At 44.3% G+C, this 13,542-nt stretch overlaps 1 protein-coding gene across 12 annotated transcripts in view; it reads right to left on the reverse strand.

The window, feature by feature from the left end:
• Positions 1–13,542, reverse strand: part of gigyf2 (GRB10 interacting GYF protein 2) — a 37,622-nt gene that overhangs the window by 11,655 nt on the left and 12,425 nt on the right. For 10 of the 12 annotated variants that reach the window (XM_024435462.2, XM_024435459.2, XM_024435460.2 and 7 more), the window contains 10 exons: positions 8,821–8,965; positions 8,353–8,519; positions 7,775–8,016; positions 7,261–7,394; positions 6,990–7,090; positions 6,460–6,621; positions 6,059–6,214; positions 1,379–1,696; positions 969–1,100; positions 453–698 (listed from right to left, as the gene is read on the reverse strand). In XM_024435462.2, the coding sequence (XP_024291230.1) occupies positions 453–698; positions 969–1,100; positions 1,379–1,696; positions 6,059–6,214; positions 6,460–6,621; positions 6,990–7,090; positions 7,261–7,394; positions 7,775–8,016; positions 8,353–8,519; positions 8,821–8,965 (1,803 nt within the window). The remainder of the gene's footprint in view (positions 1–452; positions 699–968; positions 1,101–1,378; positions 1,697–6,058; positions 6,215–6,459; positions 6,622–6,989; positions 7,091–7,260; positions 7,395–7,774; positions 8,017–8,352; positions 8,520–8,820; positions 8,966–13,542) is intronic. The other 2 variants (XM_024435463.2, XM_024435454.2) reach the window with 1 other exon arrangement.

The following is a 13,542-nucleotide window of genomic DNA, read 5'->3' on the forward strand; positions in this document are numbered from 1 at the left end:
TTCAAACAGCACTTTCGTGCGTTTTGCCAGCAGCTCTTCGCAAGCACAGCGCTGTTTATGACTTCAAGCCTATCAGCCTAATAGCTGGTGTAACCGATGTGAAATGGCTAGCTAGTTAGCTGGGTGCCCGCTAATAGCGTTTCAAATGTCACCTGCTCTGAGACTTGGGAGTTATTTAAACCAAATTGAACATGTTTCATTATTTATTTTAGGCTAAATTATTGTTGTAATTGTCATTATTACAAATGCATTAAAAAAAATTAGACAGATTAATCGGTATCGGCTTTTTTGGGTCCTCCAATAATCGGTATCGGCGTTGAAAAATCATAATCGGTTGACCTCTAGTTTTAGACAACACTATCAACACAGTCAAATAAATGACATGGAAGACCTACCCAGAATGAATGCAGACAAATTAAATGAATGAAATAACAAACCAACGAGTGACTCACAGCTCTGTTCTGGGCGCGGTTCGACTGGGTGACGGTGGGGTGACTGGGCTGCTGGCTCCCACCCCCCTGCTCTTTCCTCTGCTTCACCTGCTGGGCCTCCTCCCTCTGGATCTCCAGCAGGGACTTGGTGGCGGCCGGCTGCTTGGCCACGCTGCCCCAACCAGAGAGCTTGGCCTGAGGCTGCAGGGCCTCCTGCAGGGCCTGCTGCTGCTGGAGCTTTAGGAGCTCTGCTTGCTGGCGCCGCTGCTGCATGGAGGGAGGGGATGGGAGGGGAGGGGGAGAGTGAGATCTACTGCGCTCCTTATAAACATAGCAGGAAAACAGTTTGGTGATTGACAGGTGATTAAAGTTGGGTTGAGAAGGATTTTTAACAGTGTAGAGCCTTTTTAAACAATAGTTGATATATAGTGAAATTGTATTATGGTATCCAAAATGCTGTTGTGCATTGTCCAGATCGGTAGCACTATACTGTGGTGCCTCAGTATCCCTCTACGAACTCAGCCCCTATGCTCACACCTCTTCTCGTGCTTGTCGTTCCCTCTCCTCCTCCACTTTCTGGATCTCAGAGAGCGACAAGGCGTTCTGGGACTGGGAGATGGCTGCTGACGTGACCGCTGACTGCTGGCCCCACTTAGAGGACGACGGCAGCTACGAGACAGGGAAAAGCGAAGGTAGTCTGGTAACCAGTACATTTTTTCATGCTAAATTACAGGTACCTTAAAATACAGTATTCAGTGATGTTCTGACTTCAAATTTACTTTGGTAGTTATATATGGTGTGTAGTTTATAAGGTAGTCATACCTTCACCTGGGCTAGTGTAGTGGTAAGTGTGTATAGTGTGTGCATACTAAGTATGTTACCCTTATCTGTGCTAGCTGTTGCTGCTGCTGCAGTGTATTTTGTGTTAGTGTTATAATATTAGTCACCTTCATCTGGGCTAGCTGTTGCTGCTGCTGTTGCTGCTGTAGTCGGCGGAGCGCCTCCTGCTGCTGTTGCCTCTGTCTGGCTAGCTCCTGCTGCCTCGCTAGCTCCTGCTGCCTCGCGGCCTCCTGCTCCCTCCTCTTCGCCTCTTCCTGCTGTTGCCTTGCCAACGCAATCACGGCCGCCACCGCCTCCTCCTCCAGCCGCTTCTCCTCCTCGCACCTCCTCAGGGCCTCCAGCTCCTCCTGCTTCCGGCGCTCCTCCTCCTGCTTCCGGCGCTCCTCCTCCCGGCGCTCCTCCTCCTGCTTCCGGTGCTCCTCCTCCTGGGGAGAAATGTGGTTGTTAGAACAGGGTCAACTTCAGTATTAACACTATGTAGCAATATGCCTTTTAGCATTAGCCACAGCAGCTCTGGGCCCGTATTCACAGAGCAACTAAGAATAGGAGTACTCATCTAGGATCAGGTCACCCCTGACAATATTATTTTAAAAGGGGAAAAAAAATCCCCATGACTGAAACTTAAGTCAATCTCCCCTTTCATGCTTTTAGGGACACGGATAATTTTGTACATGCATTAAACTGCAATGTAACCAATTCCAGTCCCCTTGGGAGTACAGATGCAGAAGGACTGAGAAACTCAGTTCCGGTAACCTTTAAAAATGTACATTCTACTCCAAAATGAATATCATTTTAGATGGTCAGGATATATGTTTCCCTCTCATGTTGTGAAGAGCCATAGGATGCGTCTCGAGGGGAATATTTATCTGGCACAGAACACAGGTAAATATTTTACAATGGGGTTGTCTGACTGCCATGTAATGTTAAAACAAAAACAGTAGAACTGTAAATAAAGTTACATCCTGAGTGTTAAAGTACAGGCTTTAAATTATTTTGCGAGCAGCAGCGCTGTTTAAGTTGAGCGTCGCAGTTTAATTCACTTCTTCTAAACATCGGAGTGTCAGCAACAATCATGCACGTCAGTTCAGTGCACAGCGTTAAGATGGAAAATACAACCTTTGAGAATACATTTATTTAGGAATGTATTTTGTATAACAGACATACTTCAGCATGCTTCGCAGCTGAAACGGTTCAGTAGAATTTGTACATACACCACCGTTCAGGAGTTTGGGGTCACTTAGAAAGAATTTTTATCCATTAAAATGACATCAAATTGATCAGAAATACAGTGTAGACATTGTTAAAGTTGTAAATGACTATTGTAGCTGGAAACAGCAGATTTGAGGAATATCTATATAGGCCCATTATCAGCAACCATCACTCCTGTGCTCAAATGGCATGTTGTGTTAGCTAATCCAAGTTCATCATTTTAAAAGGCTCATTGATAATTTGAAAACACATTTGCAATTATGTTAGCACAGCTGGAAACTGTGGTACTGATTAAAGAAGCAATAAAACTGGCCTTCTTTAGACTAGTTGAGTATCTGGAGCATCAGAATTTGTGGGTTTGATTACAGGCTCTAAATGGTCAGAAACAAAGAACTTTCTTCTGAAACTTGTCAGCCTATTCTTGTTCTGAGAAATTAAGGCGAGAAATTGATCTCGTACAATGCTGTGTACTACTCCCTTCACAGAACAGCGTAAACTGGCCCTAACCAGAATAGGAGTGGGAGGCCACGGTGCACAACTGAGCAAGAGGACAAGTACATTAGTGTGTCTAGTTCAAGAAACAGATGCCTCACAAGTCCTTATCTGGCAGCTTCATTAAATAGTACCCGCAAAACACCAGTCTCAACGTCAACAGTGAAGAGGCGACTCCAGGATGCTGGCCTTCTTGGTAAAGTTCCTCTGTCCAGTGTCTGTGTTCTTTTGCCCTTTTCTTTTTATTGGCCAGTCTGAGATATGGCTTTTTCTTTGCAACTCTGCCTAAAAAGGCCAGCATCCTGGAGTCGCCTCTTCACTGTTGATGTTGAGATTGGTGTTTTGCGGGTACTATTTAATGAAGCTGCCAGTTCAGGATTTGGGAGGTGTCTGTTTCTTGAACTAGACACTAATGTACTTGTCCTCTTGCTCATTTGTGCACCGGGGACTCCCACTCCTCTTTCTATTCTGGTTAGAGCCCGTTTGCGCTGTTCTGTGAAGGGAATATTACACCGTGTTGTACGAGATCTTCAGTTTCTTGGCAATTTCTCACATGGAATAGACTTCACTTCTCAGAACAAGAATAGACTGATGAGTTTCAGAAGAATGTCCTTTGTTTCTGGACATTTTGAGCCTGTAACCGAAACCACAAATGCTGATACTCAACTAGTCTAAAGAAGGCCAGTTTTATTGCTTCTTTTAATCATAATAACAGTTTCAGCTGTGCTAACAATTGCAAAAGGGTTTTCTAATGATCAGTTAGCTAATCCAAGTTTATCATTTTAAAAGGCTAACACAACGTGCCATTGGAACACAGGAGTGATGGTTGCTGATAATGGGCCTCTGTACAAGAGGTCGAAAAATTATGATTTTTCAACGCCGATATCAATTATTGGAGGACCCAAAAAAAGCCGATACCGATTAAAATTGGCCGATTTATATTTATTTATAATAATGACAATTACAACAATACTGAATGAACACTTATTTTAACTTAATATAATACATCAATAAAAATCCATTTAGCCTCAAATAAATAATGAAACATGTTCAATTTGGTTTAAATAATGCAAAAACAAAGTGTTGGAGAAGAAAGTAAAAGTGAAATATGTGCCATGTAAAAAAAGCTAACGTTTAAGTTCCTTGCTCAGAACATATGAAAGCTGGTGGTTCCTTTTAACATGAGACTTCAATATTCCAAGGTAAGAGGTTTTAGGTTGTAGTTGATATAGTATTTATAGGACTATTCCTCTCTATACCATTTGTATTCCATATACCTTTGACTATTGGATGTTCTTATAGGCACTTTAGTATTGCCAGTGTAACAGTATAGCTTCCGTCCCTCTCCTCGCCCCTACCTGGGCTCAAACCACGAACACATCGACAACAGCCACCCTCGAAGTAGCATTACCCATGCAGAGCAAGGGGAACAACTACTCCAAGTGTCAGAGCGAGTGACGTTTGAAACGCTATTAGCGGGCACCCAGCTAACTAGCTAGCCATTTCACATCGGTTACACCAGCCATTAGGCTGTAAGGCTTGAAGTCTTAAACAGCGCTGTGCTTGCGAAGAGCTGCTGGCAAAATGCACGAAAGTGCTGTTTGAATGAATGCTACGAGCCTGCTGCTGCCTACCATCGCTCAGTCAGACTGCTCTATCAAATCATAGACTTAATTATAACACACAGAAATACGAGCGTTTTGTCATTAATATGGTCGAATCCAGAAACTATCATTTCGAAAACAAAACGTTTATTATTATCGCATATACCCTGACTCTGTGTGCAAAGAACGCAAGAGAAGTGACACAATTTCACCTGGTTAATATTGCCTGCTAACCTGGATTTCTTTTAGCTAAATATGCAGGTTTAAAAATATATACTTCTGTGTATTGATTTTAAGAAAGGCATCAATGTTTATGGTTAGGTACACATTGGAGCAAAGACAGTCCGCAAATGCGCACCGCATCCATTATATGCAATGCAGGACACGCTAGATAAACTAGTAATATCAACCACCGTTAACTAGTGGTTATGATTGATTGATTGTTTTTTTATAAGTTTAATGATAGCCAGCAACTTGGCTTCTTACTGCATTCGCGTAACAGGCAGGCTACTCGTGGAGTGCAATGTAAAGCAGGTGGTTAGAGCGTTGGACTAGTTAACCGTAAGGTTGCAAGATTGAATCCCCGAGCTGACAAGGTAAATATTTGTCGTTCTGCCCCTGAACAAGGCAGTTAACCCACCGTTCCTAGGCCGTCATTGAAAATAAGAATGTGCTCTTAACTGACTTGCCTGGTTAAATAAAGGTGTAAAAAATATTTAAAAAATAGGCCAAATCGGTGTCCAAAAATAACAGATTTCCGATTGCTCCTAAAATCGGTCGACCTCCTCCTACTCTGTACGCCCATGTAGATATTCCATTAAAAATCAGTTTCCAGCTACAATAGTCATTTACAATGTCTACACTCTATTTCTGATCAATTTGATGTTATTTTAAATGGACAAAAATGTGCTTTTCTTTCAAAAACAAGGACATTTCTAAGTGACCCCAAACTTTGGACTTGTGTTTTTCCCCCCGGTTGTTAAAAGGCACAAAACATTTTTTTCTGGAGGCAAGCTTAAGTTCAGAGCCGAAGTCAACGCCCCTTCATCGGTGATTGGTCAACAGTAAGGATTCTTCAGTAAAGTCTGTCATTCAACGAGACGCGACTCCTGCTAAATACTGCACCAAACATCTTAGTTAGATGTAAAATGGCCAGACTAAGATCTCTTTGGCGAAAATGTCAAAGTTAATTACATATCTTGTTACCTTAGACTCATTCTGACTATTTTGATGAAGTGTATTCTGCCAACGGCGTCCCATAATGGACAAACAGTACTATTTCCGCTTTTTAGAAGCTACAGTCTTAAGGGAGCATGTGAGCATACTTGTTCGGTAAGCAGAGTTCGGCTAGGGACCAGCCGAACTGAAGCATGCTGACGCCTTTATAGGATAACTAATCCTAGATCAGCACTCCAGCACTCCTACTTTGAGACACTTCATGATTATGGGCCCTAATATTGTCTTTATTCTGAAGCCCAGTACCTGTTTACGGAGGAACTCTTCCCTTTGCTGCCGCTCTTCCTCCTCCCTCCTCCTTTCCTCTAGTCTGCGGAGAGCCTCCTCCTGTGCCTGCCGTTCCTCTTCCTCCTTCTGTCTGCGCTGTGCCTCCTCCTGCTCCCGCTGCCTCAACTCCTCCTCCTGTGTATAGTAAAGATCCATCAAATTAAATTGCATTAAACAGAAATCAAGGCCTCTTTCTAGGAATAGACCGGCTACTGGGTCAAACTTGCAACTCTAGGCAAACATGTATTGAACAACAACAAAGACTAGGTGTGGTGCAGCTGAAATTCTTCACATTTCATACCGACTTCTCTAAAGCGTGGTATTATGACCGTCTTATTTCAGCAGGAAACAGTCTGATGACGACGACCCCCCCCCCTAACCTGTTTATGACGTGATAGCTCCTCCTCCAGGCGTTTGCGTTCCGCCTCCTGTCGGGACCGTAACGCTTCCTCCAGTCTTTTCCTCTCCTTCTCCTCCTCTTCCCTCTTGGCCCTCAGCTCAGCCTCACGCCGCTCCATCTCCAGTAGATGAGGAGGAGAGACCTTCATAAACCAAATCACATTGTATCATTTTCATAGCATTGTTTAAAAGTTAGATTCAGCGAGGCAATAATTAAACAGCAATATAGGGCTGATTTCCACTAACTAAGAGCGTTGAAATCGCAAGTCCAAACTTCACCACTGTTTTGCTCCGGTAGTTAACACATTGTAGCCGAGGTGAGCTGATACTCTGTGTAACTGTGTGAGAGCAAAGGGTTGAATCGCACTCATCCTAGTGTCTGCGATGCTGAATCTAGTCCAGCTTTTTTTTTAAAGTGTTTAAAATGTCCCAACACGAGCCCAACCCCTGAACACTACGTCTAGATCTGAAACTAAGGATTGCATAAGTATAGACAATACGGTGCGCTTACCTTAGCAGCCTTGTTCTTCTCCAGCTGTTGCATCTGTTCTATGGTGGGGGCCTGGGCCATGGAGTCTATGGGCAGATCCCACACACTGCTGCCCTCCCACGCTACAAAAACAGACAGCCAGGCCAGATGGCCATTACAGATCATACGATTGAAGTTTCTCTTTTTGTAAGTTGGTAGTTTGAGGATCTGAACCTCAACAGCTCTATATGCTATAAAACATCAGCCAAAACAAATTCTGTGCAAGTTTGTGTGTTCTGGGTTGGAGACATACCACTTGGGACAGGTTGCTGGATGTTTGGTGCGCAAGAGACCTGAGAGGAGGGGTGCTGCATTTCCCACACAGAACCCTGGGAGTCTGGTACAGACATGGACCGCGTCACCGGAGTTAAGAGACTCTCGGATGTTCTAGACAGGGAGACCGACACAGGAACCAGTTACATTACCAACATTAACATAATCAACATTGCATTATCTATATGTGTGATGTCATCTTGAGGGCTTGAGGTATTGCTGTGTGTGTGTGTTCTACAAGATGACGTTTCACCGCACTACAGATCTAGGATCAGTTTCCTCTCCCCCAATTCTAAACTTAACCATTAGTGGGGAAAATGCTATACTGACCCAAGATTAGTGTCTAGGGGCAACTTCACCTTACTCTGTGTTAATGTGTGCCTGACATGTTCTCAGACAGTGGTATTACTGTAGGCGTGTGTGTGTATGCCCCGCTGACTTCATCTTAAGGGCCTGGTACTGCAGTAGAGGTGTGTGCGCACGGGTACGCTTACGTGTGTTCCGCTGACCTCATCTTGAGGGCCTGGTATTGCTGGAGGAGCAGGTTGATCTGCTGCTGCTGCTGCTGCTGCTGCTGGTGTGGTGCTGAGCTGAGGGCCTGGGCTTTCTGCTGGGCCAGGGCCTGGGCGTATTGCTGCCTCAACAGGTACTGGTACTGCAGCTGCTGCAGCTGGTACAGATTGAGGGCAGTCAGCTCCTGCTGCAGTTTCAGACGCTCCTGGTCCCCAGCGTCACCCTGTGAACACAGACGGCGAGTTAGACATGGGTATCGGCAAGCGGACGACCACCTTGGATGCGTTCAACATGGCACAACGTTGTGGAGCGCAATACATGTACAGCTAACACGCCTCTGACTTGTAGAATAAATAATTGCAACATTCACAACATTTTCCTTCTGAAGTGCAGGCAGCCAACACAAAATTGCTTTGTCTTGACAATGAGAAGACTAAAGTGGTTGAGGGTGAGTCCGAATAATTTTAATTGCCTATGGAATTATCAAGATTATTTGACAATATTCTAAAGGAGCGAATGCTAGAATGCTCGATGGAGCTCAGGTGTGTGTGATGGTTACCAGTAAGGGTGGCGGTGCTGGTCCAGGGGCGAAGGGGACCCTGCCCCACATTTTGATGATCTCCCCCAGGGGTTGGAAGACCTCGTCACAGCCTCTCTTCACCAGCAGGGTCATTGTGAAGTAGCCTGCCTGGAACCACTCTGTCATCTCCGGGTTACTGAACGGACCTGGAGAGGGGGAGATGATTACATTTGACAGTCACTTTTACATTTGTAAATAAAAAAGTTGTTCTGAGTTTGACTATTTGAAATTATATTCCGGGGCTGTAGAACACCCCCGAATCACAGATTAATAATTTACTTTAGACCAGGAAATACAGAGCAGACCGTGCCATTGATAATAAATAAAGAACAGTCTCTCTCCAGCAGTGGTGACTAGTTGAAATGATACGGGTTGCAGAGCACGCAGATTTTCCTTCAAAGAAGCCCACCTGCCCCCACCTCCCTTCATTCTCTCCCTCCGTCTTACCCTGCATCTCTCCCTGGGGGTCTTTATAGAACCACTTCAGAGCAGCCTCGTGTGTGAGCGGCAGGCCGGCTGGTTCGGGTGCTGAGTTCTTGGCAGCCAGCCGGTCGTCACTGTCCTGTAGATACGCCACCATCTTCTCTGCTTCCTTCACAAGTAGAGAGTGAAAACAGGAAGAGAGAGAGATGGGGGGGTGAACGTAGACACCTTTATTGTACATTCAAGGGGTACATGTAAGGCAGGGCTCGACATAATTAACACTTGTCCGGGACAAGTGAAACAAAATTGTTGGACCAGTAGAATATAGATTTTAAAAATATATATAAAATTAGTTTGATCAGAGTTGTATCAAAAGGTGTCCTCCAAATGCAATGTGCTGTGCACTGTTCTCCCAATCTCTGCAGAATGCATCGGAGTAGAACCATGTATTGTATCTACAGGCACCGCTTTGGCCAGAGAAAAAATATATTGTAATGGTGCTATTCTGTAGTCCAGGGGTATTCCACTCTTAACCTTCGAGTTCCGGGAAACTACTGGTCTTCAGTTCTACCCGATCATTAATTGCACATACACGCCACCTGGTGTCCCAGGTCTAACAATGGTGAACAATGAAAAAAATGCAGTGGAAGTGGCTTCTAAGTCCAGAGTGGAGTTTGAGGGCTGTAGTCTATGTAATAGTTTAAAAACCAGATTAGATCCCCAAGATGTTAATGAGCCATTTTGTTTATCTCATGCACATATAGCCTAGTTCGAGTGGAACGTCAACTGTCGGGAGGCAAGAGAGTGCAACTCCTCATATAGCCGATTGCATTTAGGAATGTTGCGCAGCAATATCGGGAAGAGGCCGCCTTCACTTGAAAAGATCCCAGCTTTCCAGTGCTGTATGATTTATTTCTCAACTCCAAATACTGAGCAATTGGCAGCGTTTCACAAATCAGTGTCTGGCACATCGTCCATTCGCCATACGACTGAATAAAGGGTAGGCCTATATCCACTGTAAAATTCACACAATTAGTAAATACAATTATTAAAATATTTTTTAACACAATTTTATTAGTGTCAGTGGTATTTATTTTTAAGCACATTAAAATCAAGCATCAAGTTCATATTTAGTGTTTGTTCTAGCTTAGGGGTTCCCAAACATCTTCACTTGGGGCTCCCCCTTCCAGCATGGGAAAACTCCAGCGCACCCCCCTGCACGTGGGCCCACGCACCATGTCTATTTCTATGGTCACAGGCACCGTTCATGATACAAACTGTTAACACCCCTCTTGGTGGTGGAGAGAATTTTGCAGGGTTACAGCTTATGTACTGCAATTGTACCCATTTTGTCATGGGGTGCAAAGAAAATGTTGCCGTTTTAAAGCACACTGACATTCTATACATTTTGCCATGTCTAATATGATTTCATGTGATTTGAGTGACAAAAAAACCCGAACGTTAGCCAACATGGGCTAGTTGATCTGGACATATCTGACAAGTTATAAATAGAAGTTTGTCGTCATACGCACCTTAAAAACATAGTTGCTGGGATAATTAAGAACACTAGTATAGAACAAGGCCCGCACACTGTTAAAGCTCCTAATACACCGCTTTATTGACAACGTTTCAACCCGAAACGGATCTTCGTCAGATCAAACAAACAAACTGTGCTTACATGCCGAAACACACACATTTCACCTCACATGACCATTACGCACATGACGCATGGTGGATGGAAAAACAATGTATGTCTCCAATAATTTGATATCAATGAGATGGGCACATGTAGTAGTGACAGATAATAATATACATTTACCAAATGACCAAGTAAGAGACCTGGAAGGTTATCAACAGCTCTCAAAAGGTATGCAATGACTGACATGACAAGAGGAACTGATGATGCACTACCCAATTTCCAATGTGCACCTTGTGCATTCTACTATTAGAGCTTTCGAGAGTAAGTTTAAAGCCAGACTGAGACCCCTCCTGGAGGGACGCGCCCCTCAGTTAGGGAAACAGCGATCTAGCTAATGCAGAGGAGCAACACCATGCTTAAGCCACGTAGCCACTACGATGCATCAGGATACACGTGATAGGCTAATGCTTATTGCTAAAATAGCACACCTGCCTGATAATATGGACCATGTATATAGACCCTAAATAGTTACTTTCATCAATACAGTGCATTTGGAAAGTCTTCAGACCCCTTCACTTATCCCACATTGTTATGTTAAAGGCATTTTCTAAAATGGATGAAAGAGTTCTTTCCCCCCTCATCAATCTACACACAATACCCCATAAAGCAAAAACAGGTTTCTATCTTAAATATCACAATTACATAAGTATTCAGACCATTTTTTCAGTACTTTGCTGAAGCACCTTTGGCAGCGATTACAGCCTCGAGTCTTCTTGGGTATGACGCTACAAGCTTGGCACACCACGACTCCAACACCATCATTAAATTTGCCAATGACAACAGTGGTAGGCCTGATCACTGACAACAACGAGACAGCCTACAGGGAGGAGGTCAGAGATCTGGCCATGTGGTGCCAGAACAACAACCTCTCCCTCAACATGATCAAGACAAAAGGAGATGATTGTGGACTACAGGAAAGAGGACCGAGCACGCCCCCATTCTCATCGACGGGGCTGCAGTGGTTCTACAGCTGCACCATCGAGAGCATTCTGACTGGTTGCATCAATGCTTGGCAACTGCTCAGCCTCCGACCGCAAGGCACTACAGAGGGTAATGCGAATGGCCCAGTACATCACTGGGGCCAAGCTTCCTGCCATCCAGGACCTCTATACCAGGCGGTGTCAGAGGAAGGCCCTAAAAATTGTCAAAGACTCCAGCCACCCTAGTCATAGACTGTTCTCACTGCTACCACACGGAAAGCGGTACCAGAGCGACAAGTCTAGGTCCAAGAGGCTTCTAAACAGCTTCTAGCCCCAAGCCATAAGACTCCTGAACATCCAGTCAAATGGCTACCCAGAATATTTGCATCCCCCCCTGCCCACTACCACTCACTGTTGTCATCTATGCATAGTCACTTTAATTAACTCTACCTACATGTACATACTACCTCAACTAACCGGTGCCCCCGCACATTGACTCTGTACCGGCTCCCCTTTAATTACTTGTTACTTTAATATCTTATTCGTATTTTTTGAATCTGCACTGTTGGTTAGGGGCTCGTAAGTAAGCATGTGACTAATACAATTTGGAGAGTTTTTCCCAATCTTCTCTGCAGATCCTCTCAAGCTCTGTCAGGCTGGATGGGGAGCATCGCTGCACAGCTATTTTCAGGTCTCCTTAGAGATGTCTGATCAGGTTCAGGTCCAGGCTCTGGCTGGGCACACAAGGACATTCAGATTTGTCCCAAAGTCACTCCTGCGTTGTTTTGGCTGGGTGCTTAAGGTCATTGTCCTGTTGGAAGGTGAACCTTTGCCCCAGTCTGTGGTCCTGAGTGTTGTGGAGCAGGTTTTCATCAAGGATCTCTGTACTTTGCTCTGTTCATCTTTTCTCCAGATGTGACGCTTGGCATTCAGGCCATAGAGTTCAAATCTTGGTTTCATCAGACCATAGAATCTTGTTCGTCATGGTCTGAGAGTCATTTCGGTGCCTTTCGCCAAACTCCAAAATGGGCTGTGCCTTTTACTGAAGAATGACTTCCATCTGACCACTCTACCATAAAGGCCTGACTGGTGGAGTGCTGCAGAGACAGTTGTCCTTCTGGAAAGTTCTCCCATCTCCACAGAGAACTCTGGAGCTCTGTCAGAGTGACCATCGGGTTCTTGGTCACCTCCCTGACCAAGGCCCTTCTCCCCTGATTGCTCCATTTGGCCGGGCAGCCAGCTCTAGGAAGAGTCTTGGTGGTTCCAAACTTCTTCCATTTAAGAATGATTGAGGCCACTGTGTTCTTGGGGACTGTCCATGCTGCAGACATTTAGAGTACCCTTCCCCAGATCTATGCCTCGACACAATCCTGTCTTGGAGCTCTATGGACAATTCCTTCAACCTCATGGCCCGGTTTTTGCTCTGACATGCACTGTCAACTGTGGGACCTTATGTAGACAGGTGTTTGCCTTTCCAAATCAAGTCCAATCAATTGAATTTACCACAGGTGGACTCCAAGTTGTAGAAACATCTCAAGAATGATCAATGGAAAGAGGATGCACCTGAGCTCAATTTCAAGTCTCATTGCAAAATGTCTGAATACTTATGCAAATAAGGTTTCTGATTTTTATTAATACATTTGCAAACATTTCTAAAAACCTGTATTGGGAGTATTGTGTGTAGATTGATGAGAGGGGGAAATTACATTTATTTTAGAAGAACGCTGTAATGTAACAAAATATGGAAAAGGTGAACGGGTCTAAATACTTTACAGATGCACTGTAAATATACTATTGGAACTGGTCCATATACAGTATGCTTCCTTAGTGTCCTTCATTTCCCGTAGGGTTTTTCGGAGTATTACATTGTATTTGGTTGGTAATGGTAATGTTTACATCCTCCAGGAGAGCTACTGGGTGTGCAGGCTTTTGTTCGTGTCCCACTTATTGCTACATTAAATTGTTTTTTAAAAAGCAGCAGCTCAACATGACCTTAATAAGCGGACTCTGGTGATTGAGCAGGGCTGTATCCAAAGCCTGTACACCCAGTAGCTCTCCAGATGGCTTGACCATGTGTTTTATACAGTAGCCTAACAGTGCAATTATTTTACTTGATGGGGGTAAAGC

Source organism: Oncorhynchus tshawytscha, linkage group LG10 (genome assembly GCF_018296145.1).
Source record: "Oncorhynchus tshawytscha isolate Ot180627B linkage group LG10, Otsh_v2.0, whole genome shotgun sequence".
In the NCBI taxonomy this organism is placed as follows: Eukaryota; Metazoa; Chordata; class Actinopteri; order Salmoniformes; family Salmonidae; genus Oncorhynchus; species Oncorhynchus tshawytscha.